The sequence below is a fragment of the Natator depressus genome, chromosome 3 (assembly GCF_965152275.1).
Source record: "Natator depressus isolate rNatDep1 chromosome 3, rNatDep2.hap1, whole genome shotgun sequence".
NCBI classification, from domain to species: domain Eukaryota; kingdom Metazoa; phylum Chordata; order Testudines; family Cheloniidae; genus Natator; species Natator depressus.
The window spans coordinates 206,042,941-206,055,182 of record NC_134236.1 but is presented as its reverse complement, the minus strand read 5'-3'; the positions used below and the strand labels follow the sequence as shown (position 1 = coordinate 206,055,182).

Sequence of the window (12,242 nt, the reverse complement as noted above, 5' to 3'; positions counted from 1 at the left end):
GTGAGGTACTTCATTTATTTTTCCAAAGCAATAAAGACACACTAAAGGAGAACAACAACATGTTATTTTCTCAATCAAAAATTAATAACCCCAAAAATCTCATCCTATATAGCTAAAGAAATGCCCCATTTGAGAGAGATCTCAAGACTCTCAGACTAGAAGAATAAAATGGAATCAAAGTTTCCCCAAAACAATAACTAAACGCAAGAGACCACACACTGTTGCCTGGAGTTTTCTAAACAAATATGTATCCTGTAAATAAATTAAGACATATGGGTATATTTTATAAGAAAAGACCTATAACTCATTTACATATCCAAAACTGAGTTTTCAAATTCTCTACTGATCTATAGTATAAATCAAATATCTTATTTAATGCAATTATGCACACATGGACAAATGCATATGTAGTTGCTTCATTTTTAATTCAAATTTAACAGCTTCTCCCAGTCTTCAATCTTCCACTGTCAATTTCATGACTACAGGGAAGATGGAAGGTCCTAACCTCCTTTTAAACAACTCTGCAATAACTTGAACCAGATGACAGAATAATTCTACATTTTGTGAAAGCTATTATACAGGATCTTCTCTTTAGCAAAAGATAGAGTAACTGCTAAGGTATTAACATGATTCTTCCAGATGATCAGATGTTTTTGGTCCTTTTATTTTTCCCAGAAGACTAACAATTATGTACAAATTAGACTGTTCGCTACCTGTAGTGTTTCTCTGCTAACATAGGCAATCTGCTGTTCTGAAAGTGGTCCAGTCACTGCAAGAAAGAAAATAAATTTTTTAATTTTTTAAACACAAAAATTGTTTAATTTTTTCCTGGTGTTGTGATTCGCACAAGTTCAGCAGACATACACAGAAGCACTAGTCTATGTTCTGTGGCTCCAGTTGTACCATTTTTACCCTGAAACTAAATGATTCTAAAAAAGAATAGCGACCCTCCTCAAACTTTTCGAATTTGACGAAGTAAACAGAAGAAATATGGATGGAGGCTGGGATTTCTCAAAGGAGATTCAGAGAGTTAGGTGCTCACGTCCCACTGAAATCTATTAGAAGCTGGGTGTTTAACTTGCTTAGGCTCCTTTGAAACTCCCAATTTTCACACAAAACACACCACCTTGCAATATGAAACTTGAGAACAAATCTAAATCGGTCTTCCCTTTCCTGAGGATCTTCAAATAAAATAGGAGTTACATTTTGGAAGCATGGAGTTCTGGAATCAGGTAAATCTGGATAACTAAATGACACGAATTCATGGGTATTTTGAGAAATCTAATTACCAGGGAACTAGAGTATACAGAAATCCTTTGGTGTTACCTCTTAGGGTACACCTACATTGCAACAGAAAAACAGCGACGCCAAGTCTCAGAGCCGAGGTCAACGGACTTGGGCTCACAGGGTTCAAGCTGCCAGGCTACAAATTTTAGCGTAGATGTTTGGGTTTGGGCTGGAGCTTGGGCTCTGATATCCATCCCCACGGGCTTACAGATCTAGAGACAGTTGACCCAGGCCAGACGCGGCCGTGCCACAGATCTTTTATGAAAGCGTAGCCATACCCCGCAGGGCGCAGTCTAAGGGGCTGTTTAATTGCGGTGTAAATGTTCGGGTGTGGGTGGGAGCCCAGCTTCAGACCGCACAAGCGGGTAGAGTCCCAGAGTCCAGGCTCCAACCCAAGCCCAAACGTCTACACTGCAGTTGAACAGTTCCTTAGCTCGAGTCCCATGGGCCCAAGTCAGCGGACATGAGTCAGCAGTGGGTGTTTAATTGTAGTGTAGACATAGCCTGAGGATTTAATTGTTGAGACCTGAGGTCTGATTGGACAGAGACACAGCTTGGAAATTAGTTAAATGAGTACAGAGTCTTCCACTCTAAATAACAGGGTTGAAGCCAAAATCAGTAGTTACAGGAAAGCATTACTACAGGACATCTGTTCAACCCACTTATGTGAAATGAGCTCATTTCCTAGTGAGCAGGTCTTCCACATCACAAAAATTATCACAACTGACGCTCTTATCAATGTTAGCAGAAATGCCAAGGACAGACTTGGCCACTCAGATAACTTCTTGGGTCATTATAATGATCGGAGCATGTAAAATGATCCTTCAGTTTGATTACTGTTATGAGATAAACCTGAAGTTATGTATGCTGTTTTACTTTTCCAGCGCAGAAGATGACGCTACTGGCTGGGAAGTTGTGGGATAAATATGAAATTAAAGAATTAGAATTAGCTTAAGTTTGATTAGTATCTGTGTGTTGTAAAGAAAGGCCTTGACTAGCAAGTAGAAGACAGGCCTTGAAAATAATGAATTATAAGGCCAGAAGGAATGAAGTAGGGAGGATGCCAGGTTCAAAGATTAACTAATGAGATAAGGGAAATTTTCTAAAAAGAAGGCTTCTGACTGACAGGGATGACTGCAGATGGTTTTAAATAAGACAAAAAGAATCTTTCTTAAAGGGATCCAGCATAAACCATCCCAGCCCGCATACCAGTGTTAAACCCTATGTGAACCCAGGTGCAATGGAAAAACTGGTCAACAAGGAGGGGAAGAAAGGCCTTGGGAAGATAGGAGGTTGTAAGTCTTATCTGGATTAAGACTGAAAAATAAGGGTGGACTGTCTCAAACTGGATTTTAGCTGAAGACAGTAATTGGCAATGACATCACTTGTCTGTTAAAGGGTATAAAAAAGTAAACTCTTACAGGGTTCATTGCTAGAAACTGTATGACCAAGTTGGAGCAGACCAATATAAGTCTATGCACCTCTCGGTTTAGCCTGTTTGTAAGTATCTTGATCAAGTACTTATCAATGTTCTATTTCCGTTTGGATGTAGTAAATTGCTTATTATTTAGGCGTTGTAAGCATGTTTAGAGCAGTTATATAAATACCCATTTGACCTTTGGATTTAATAAAGGAATTTATGGTTAAACTAGTGTCGTGGTAATAGCTGGCATAAATAATAATTCCAACAGAAGTCTTTGTAATTTAGATATTGGTGGCTTGAAGGTTCCTAGGGTGGATCTTTATCTGGAAAGATTGTTTCAGGGCTGCAATTAAATCCCCGTTTGCTACCCATTTTGTCTTGAATATTGTCCCTTTCATGCAGGTCCCAGTGCCAGAGTGATAAAATCCTTGTTCTTATATTTCCATTATCCTAACATTTTTCAAAGCCTTTTCTAACATAAATATGTATTTCTATCAACTAATGTATTATTGCCATTGTGTGATAGATAGGGCTGTAAGAAAATTACGGGCTGCAATTTTGTTGCAGAAACTACAACTTTTACCTTTTACAGTTATCACAAATTTCAGTGGTATTGTGACCCTGTGCGCCAGATTGCACCACTCACTTATATTTGCCCCAGCCTCCCCGTCATCATGCTTGTCTTTGAGAGCCAACCAGGACATGAGTCATCTCTTCTGTGCTGCTGCTCTACTTTGGAAGGTAGTCTTTATGCCTTGAACCACAGCTTTAACAAACTGTGGCCACAATTTTTGAACAACAAAAAAAAAAAATCAACTTTTTTACAGCCTTAGCGATAGATTTAACTAATGTAATGCAAATAAAGCTAGGAATTAACAGTCCACATTCTAATGTAATGCAAATAAAGCTAGGAATTAACAGTCCACATTCAGCTAAGACCCTTTTTAACTGGGCTGTACTCTTGTCCATCAGTGCAACCTTTCACTTTTGCAACAATACGTGGTGTTTTCAGAGGATTGCTCATTTCACTGTTACCTTATCATTCCCCTCCCAACTCCTAAGTGTTTTGCCCAACTGTTGTATCTAATCTTAAACCATGTTTTGTAAACTGTTTGGAGCAGGGATTATCTTTGTATTTTGCATCTTTACAGCACCCAGCATGAAGCCCTGATTCCTGTTTAGACCCTCTAAGCACTACTCTAATACAAATATCAATGTACATAACAATCTATCTATGCAAGCAACACCATTCATGATGATAGGTCAAATATACAAGCTATATACAGGTAATAATGTGTAATATAGTAAAGCCAAGCTCATACGAACTTGGAAGAAAAGTGGATATATGCTAAAAGTGCATGACTGGAAGCATATTCATTTTATTTTTTACATTAGAAATATTGTAAAATTAAAGACAAACAAGGGAGCAGTATATCAAAACACACAAGTTATTTCTCTCTTACCAGCACAGCCCTTCTTTAAAAATATGTAGTTAATTTTGTTTGTTTTGGCAAACTGGTACTTTTCTAATATATAAACTACTATTTGTCCTTAAACAAGTTAAAATTGTCATTAAATGGTTATAATATACATTAGATCCTAAGACATAAGTAAACAATGTTCACCATTTAAAAACTTTCATTTTTAACCCTGTAAATACTGTAACTATACATTGGTCTAACAAGTTATATTTAGCTTTCACAGATGCGCAGTGATGGCTTACCATGATAAATGTCCTGTAGAGAACCACCTCCACAAAACTCCATGCAAATCCATAGCTTATCTCGCCTAAAAAGTAAAAGGATTCATTAGCCTTCCATATTTACAACTTGGACTATTACAGATAATTCAAAAGTCTTAAACATTAGGCAACAGAATATAACAAGCCTACATATTATGCAGGTACAAATGAAAACAGAAAGTATCTATGCTATATGATACTAAAAATATGCACTTAAAACAAACATCCAAGAACTTCACATTAATGCAATAAATTGGGGGAACAATAAGAATGAAGCGTGTGTGTGCGTGCTTTAAAATGCCTAAGAATGGACTACCAAGGGAAATTTATTTCCTACTCAATGGCTAATTTGCTTTCTGTGGTAACAGTTGAGAGAATGCAAACACTGGGTTACTACCACTCCCTCAATCTGACTGGCAGGATAACGGCTTACCACAACCCAAGGATTTTCCCTCTCTAAAAACCAGAAGAATGGAATGATCAACTAGTTCTCACAAAGGCTTACTTTACAAGAAGACACATTTGGAGAAAATCTGAACACTAAAACAGAGCTTCATTTTTTTAAAATTTTTTCCACTGATAATGTAACTTTTTAAAAATTTATAAAAATTACTTTTAGAAGTGTTGTGGAAGATACAGGTCTAATATGGTGCACTTCAGAGACACAAAGCAATGTAACGTCCACCACAACACTATCAGAAATGAAAGATAAAAAGAATACTTATCTTCAGTGAATGACAATTTAAAATGCAGAGAAATGCTCTTTTCTCTATCAATAAAACTGACTGAATCAAATGAACCCGAGGATAAAAAGAGGCTATAAAAATCTGATTCATCCTATCCTAAGACAGTAAGGCCCAGAGCCATAACTGACTGAGTGGGTTCATCCCACACAGAGTACAAGAATTGTTTATAAGTGTGTTCAGTACCCCAACTAGAATTAGTTACTGAGTTGTTGCTAAACCAGTGCCAGCTTTAGCTAAGAACTGACAAACTCACAGCTGGAAACCAAAGGAGCTCACCTGTATGTTAATTTTGTTCAAATTAACAATATTATTCTTATAATAATGTATTTAATGTTTAGACTCTATGAAATGCTTGTAAATTGCTGCATGCATTAATCTCACTTGTAATGTCTGTATTCCATGCTATAAAGAAATATGCAAGTTTTGCTTTAAAACTCTGAAAATGTTTGCTCTGAACTTGTGAACCCAAGCACGGGATCAACGACCTCTCCTCCCCCTGCCCATTAAGGAGGCCTATCAAGACTAAATAGGCCATTCCGAAACATGACAACGCTAAGGATTGCTGAATGATCCAACAACACTTTAGAAATGTTATGCGCAGTGGAGCTCCTCCCACAGACCAGAAGGCCAAACGTAAAAGATTAAACAGGGTTACAAGGAAATTTGTCATCTCTTTGCTGTTTGCACTCTCACAGGACCAGAGTCAATAAACTAAAGCAGAGATCCCCAGAGGTTACCCCTGGGTCCTCCCTGAAAGACATTTTGAATTGACTGATTACTACATCGCTGTCATCTTTACGAATTATACACGGTAACTCATTTGTGTATATATGCTTGGTTGCTTTAACCTATAAATAACTAATTTCTTTTTCCTAATTAATAAACCTTTAGATAGTTTATTACAGGATTGGCTACCTGTGTTCTTTGGTGTAAGATCTAGGGTACCAACTGATCTGAGGTAAGTACGTGTCTCTTGTCAACCTGAATAATGTGTGATTTTTGGTGTAATTGGCCATTCATCACTGAGTCCAGATTGCTTGGGTGACAAGATAGACAGGAGAGACCACAGGGTCTGTCTGTGACTCCATGTTAAGATTAGTACAGTGATCCAGGAGTTCATACTTGTTACTGAGTTGGCGAAATCTAATTGTAGAACATACCATCAGTTTGGGGTGTCTGCACTGTTTTTGACAGTCTGCTCGGAGGTAGGCACTCATGGTCATGAGTCTCTCCAGTGAGACAGTTACATTTTCTAGATAGGTCTGTTTTAAATTCTATAGCGGAGATTAATAAAATGACAAACATGAGGACAAGGAGAAAGGATAGACTTGTGATAACATACTTTCAGTTTCCTGACTGAAAAAATCAAGGATAAAACACTTCCAAAAATCAAATCAGAAGAAAATATTCAAGCACTGAAATTGATCTTCTCCTTTCATTTTGGTGCTAAGCCTCTCTATTCCAACCTTCCCCTCCTACATCCTTTTCTAAGCCACCCTCAACCTCTAACAGTTTCTCTTGCCTTCTCCTGCACAGGATTCTCACCCTTTCTCTTGACAAACTACAAGATCGTCTGCCCACTCTAGCTTCTCACAGGTAGTTTGTCTGGCAGCAGCTCCCAACAGCTAAATATATTCCCAGACAAAATGTTTTGTTAAAATGGAGTTAAAGGTTGAAAGTACACCACAGTAATTTAAGGATTAAAATCAGCCTTACAAGAATGCTGTAATTTTTTTTTTTTTAAAAGGCCCACAAGCAACAGAAACCCAAATTCATAGTTAAGGTTTTTATATTTATTTATTTGAAAGTATGGACACCATTCACAGTTAAAACACCCCAACAATCTTAACTCTGTCTTTAGGGTGATGCTTGTCTTCTTTGGCCCTTTCATACCTAAGAACATAAAGAACGGCCATACTGGGTCAGACCAATGGTCCATCTAGCCCAGTACCCTGTCTTCTGACAGCGCCCAATGCCAGGTGCTTCAGAGGGAATGAACAGAACAGTTAATCGTCAAGTGATCCACCCCCTGCCACCCATTTCCAGCTTCTGGCAAACAGAGGCTAGGGACACTTCAGAGTATGGTTTTGCATCCCTGTCCATCCTGGCTAATTGATGGACCTGTCCTCCATGAACTTATCTAGTTCTTTTTTGAATCCTGTTATAGTCTTGGCCTTCACAACATCTTCTGGCAAAGAGTTCCACAGGTTGCCTGTGCATTGTGTGGAAAAAAATACTACCTTTTGTTAGTTTTAAACCCACTGCCTATACCTAGGATATGATCCTGAAACCCTCATCCATCAGATCAAGAGTTTGCAGGGTCAGGCTCCTACATGTACTCTCTTTAGGGAGAGTGAGGCAGTGTATAGAACATTCATGAGGGACCCATAAAATCCTCAAAATTAAATAAAAAATAGTAATGCAATGTTGTTGTAGCCACACTGCTCCCAGGATATTAGAAACACAAGGTGGGTGAAGTAATATCTTTTACTGCACCAATCAAAGATATTAGCTTACCCACTTTGTCTCTCTTTAATAAGATAGTAACGCCATTTTATTTTTAAGCTTTAAAGTCTGTTTCTAGCCGTGCAGGGGCAGGAGATAACAGACTTTAAACTCATGACCATTTTAGATACCAAAAAAAATTGTTTTAAATCTGCCATTAGTGAGAGACTAAAGTTTGTCTATATTGGACAGCAGGCAGCATATACACATGCTGTTGTAATATACACACATCAAAACTGAATTAAGAAACATTTAGAAACAACTATATTAAAGTACCGACACGATTTTCTATCCAGTTTTATAAATGTACATCATTTCTAGCATGGACTTTTCATTATAACTAACAAATAGGCATTCCTTTACCTGCATCATAATCAGCCCCTTTTTATAACTGTATTTGTAATTTCAAAAGTTTGCCCTGACCATTTATGTTTTGGAAAACTTACATATACAAAAACAGCATAAGAAAAAAGTTATACTTCAAAAGTCTTGTTTAGAGAAAAAACCAATGATGCGGCCACCCCCGCATAGGTGGTAAAAACGTTAATATGAACTTAAGAGGCCAATTATCACATCTAGTTGCATCTGGAGGGAGGGCCAGGTCCAATTAAAAAGGAGTCTTAGCTGGAGTAGGAGCTGGTTAGTTTCTATGGGCTTGTCTACCCTTAAAATGCTGCAGTGACACCAGTGCACCTGCGCCACAGTAGTGAAGACACTAGCTATGCCGACAGGAGGGCTTCTCCTGCCAACGTAGGTAATCCGTTCCTGAGAGGCAGTAGCTAGGTCAACGGGAGAATTTTAGAGTCGATCTAGCGCTGTCTACATTGGAGGTTAGGTCGGTTTAACTGCGTCGTTCAGTAGTGTGGATTTTTCACACCCCTGAGCAATGTAGTTATACTGACCTTATTTCCTAGTGCAGACCAGGCCTATAAAGAGAGGAATTCCAAATGAGAAGGAAGCTGGGTCTCTCTCAATCTCTGGGCAGTAAAGAGGAGAGGAGGGCGTTTATACCCTGATGGGAGACAACAGCAGAGATGAGACTCCTCAACTGGGCCCCAGAAAAGGCCAACTGACAGGCAGATGGCCTTTTGGGGGGTGGGGGGGGGAGGCAACACCCTGGAGTGGAGGATCCAGATTGGGGCAAGACTCCAAGGAGGTAACCCCTGACAGCCTTCTGCAGAACAGACAGCTGGGGAGGCCTCAGGATGGATTAAATGATCAAGCACAGGGAAGAGGCAGAAACTTCTTTTGGTGTGACTTGTTGTGCTTTTGACTGCAGTGAAAAGACTGCAAGGAGAAGTCCTGGGGCCACTACTCTGGCAGAAGAGTGGAATGGAAGAGGAGCACACCATATTGCTGACCAGTGTCAAGTGGGACACTGTCACCCTGGAAGGGAAGGGATTTTACAGTGACTTAGCTGGAGAGCCAAGTCATAAGAGCAGGCACACAACTGCAGGGCTGGAGCAGATGTCTGTAGGGGATACTAGTTGATGAATGAGTTGTTACGCCATGTCCAGCCACAAAGAGGTGTGCCTGCGGTCTAAGCGCATTTCCATAACTGAAGATTAAAATACTGCATTCAAATGCAGGCCTGAATAAATTTAAGAGGAGAGAGGACCATAAACCAGAGCTGGCTCGAAAATAAAAATTCTGTTTTGTGATACATTTTAAAGTTTCAACATTTGTTTTTGTTTTGCATCAGAACAAAAAACAGATCTTTCAAAAAAAATTGTGAAAAACCGTGAGAGAGAGAGAGAGAGAGAGAGAGACACACACACACACACACTTCAGAATAGCCAACAGCCCAGTGCATTTATCTGTAATGTGGGAAACAGGTTCAAGTTCCTGCCCTGCCCAATTAGGAACAGGGACTTGAATCTGTCTCCCATGACCCAGCTGAGTGCCCAGCCACTTTGGTTATAGTCACACTCTCTCTGTTTCCTGTTGGAGCTATTTCACTTTGTATACATAATTAAATACTCATTGGGCCTCATTAATCTCTCACTCAAGAAACTACTCAAAAGAAACAAAAGCAGGGGAAGATGAGACACCTATTGAGTATGTTGATCAATACATGCTGGCTAGTGCCTACATCATATTAATATGTATTATCCACACTATATATTAATACGCATTAAGCATAAATAGCAATAAGCACAAATATTATAGCAGTTACATAGCCTCCATTTACCTATATCTTTATTATAACCCTATTCACTTATGCTAAGTATCCCATAACACCTTGCATTAGCAGAAGCAAACTTTGGCTTAAGTAGATAGGAAAGCTGTCAGGACCAGGACATATGATTATTTTACTACAGCAAGAGGTAGGGAGTTATTCTCACAGGCCAATGCTAGTATCCAAAACAAAGATAAGGGAAGGAACAGAGCAATAATTTCAGGAATTCGTATAATCTGATGGGTTGGATTTTAATGACATGTAAAGAGATGTGTAATTTATAAAATCATTTTACAAATACTAACAGCTGAGACGTGTAACTTTGGGAGCACACCTGCATATGGTGAACATAACAATGCCGCATGATGCAGCTTTCTGGAGACTGGTATCATATTGAACCTTTTCCCTGTACTATATTATTAATGGCTTGTAATAATAATCCTGACTGCTACAGGCTGGTCACCTGAATATACTTCATAATGAACCAAAGTGTGGTCAAGCAACTGACTACAATTTATTAACAAGTGACAGCGTCAAGACCTCCTAATATGCTAAAAACTGTGCTATCAAAGGACAGGATGAAAATAAAATACAGAACTGAAATACGCATCACCTTCAGATTTCAAAGGGAACCCCAAACCACAAACATTAGTGGCCTTCAGAAATGTTAAGAGTTTCAGTTTTCCTATGTACCACAATATAACGTCCTTGATTAATACTTATTTTAGAACTACTGTTCCAGATGCAAGAGAGTCACCTCCTCCTCAGTTTTTCCTCATAATTTCCAATCGTCAAATAGCCAAGGTTTTTTTTGGTGCAAAGTCTAGTTTACTCCATGAAAACATCAATTGCAGATGTAACTTGATGCAAACTAAAAGATATATGTTAAAGATTGCTACTATAATAAGAGAAAAATCTATTCTAGCAAAACCTAATTAAAGACACTTGTGTGCACATAGTTCTCTTTACATTTGGCATATTCGCCCTGCTGAGTTCATTCAGTGCTGTCCCAATACAGAGTTTGTGAAATCTCAATTCATGACCAAGGATGTGATTAAATGTCACCTACACTGAACTGTGATGTCCCTGAAGGATCCAGTCAGTAGAAACAGTCTATTTATAGAGAAATAGCTTAGCAATTAGTACTGTTGGTAAAGGAAATACAGAAAATATGGCAGTGTAACAGTGGTTAATAAATTATGTTTTCCTAAGTTTTGCTATGGATCATTCCTTTTCAGAGAGGTAGCGCTACAGCATTTTTGAAATGAGCAAAAGAAACAAAAATTGTACCTGAGATAGCTGCCAAAATAAGCAACAATGTTTGGATGCTTACAGTCTTTCATCATAATGATTTCCTGCTGCACAACAGCAAAATCTTCCCCTGAAGAAGAAAACAATTGATATTTTTGTCGTTGTATTTAAATATCCATCCCTCGGAGTTTGGCGTTCAACGTTTTTTTTTAAGCTGAAGAGCTCTGGTCATTATCAGAATTTGTAATTAACTTCATTTTATATTCATGTACATTTCTATAATACAGAACTTTGTAAGGCAACACAAGTTCCAAAAGACTAAGGGAATAATAGGTAACTATATTCTTAAAATCAGAGGACTCCTATGTCAGGATGGAGCCCTAGTCCACTACTTGACACCACTTAGAGGACAGTAGCCACAGCTCTTCTCAGCCCCTTTTTAAATTCAGTTACTCTTTATTTAAAGGGTAGAAAATGATTTTTAAAAAATCATTTACTCTTATACCTGTGTAGATTCTCTTGTGGGAAGCTCTGCTAGTAGAGACCAAGCAAGTTTACATTATTATTACCAACTTTTAACCTTCGTATATAATTTTGTATGTTAATAACAATGTTCCCGTTTATAGCCAGTCCTAAAAGTGAACAGCTTCCTGGTTGTATGCTCAAGAGTCTCTGCTCTCCTTGGCAGGAATTGCTGTATATAAAAGTTCCTCACTTAATTCTTTTCCCTGGCACCTTGCTGTGTGGGTCTCCAGATGTACTATCAATAATCTATGTTCTTGAAATATGGCAAAACTTGTTACCTCTAACCAGCATCTAAATCCATCTTGGATTATCTTCCTACAGAGAAATCATGTCATAGCACTCTTCAATGACCTTGAAACAAACTTAATAAGCATACAACTATACAGAAAGTGCTAAGTTGTATTTTCAGGCATTTCTCCAATGTTGTTGCTTTGCCATTTATCTGAGCCTTGCTATCTGGTGCCTAGGTTGGGCCAATCTTTCCATTACAGACTCCAATTACCAGGTTTACACAGCTATAAAAACTTGGTCAAACTATAGGAATAAAGTGTTCTGCCAGTGTTTGTTTTTTGGGGGAGTTTGCAA

At 38.4% G+C, this 12,242-nt stretch overlaps 1 protein-coding gene across 3 annotated transcripts in view; it reads right to left on the bottom strand.

Moving 5' to 3' along the window:
* MAP4K3 (mitogen-activated protein kinase kinase kinase kinase 3) overlaps window positions 1–12,242 on the bottom strand; it is a 135,186-nt gene that overhangs the window by 97,563 nt on the left and 25,381 nt on the right. For 2 of the 3 annotated variants that reach the window (XM_074949758.1, XM_074949759.1), the window contains exons 3-5: window positions 11,172–11,262; window positions 4,434–4,498; window positions 714–769 (exon numbers count right to left, since the gene is read on the bottom strand). In XM_074949758.1, coding sequence (XP_074805859.1) covers window positions 714–769; window positions 4,434–4,498; window positions 11,172–11,262 — 212 coding nt within the window. The remainder of the gene's footprint in view (window positions 1–713; window positions 770–4,433; window positions 4,499–11,171; window positions 11,263–12,242) is intronic. The other variant, XM_074949760.1, reaches the window with a different exon arrangement.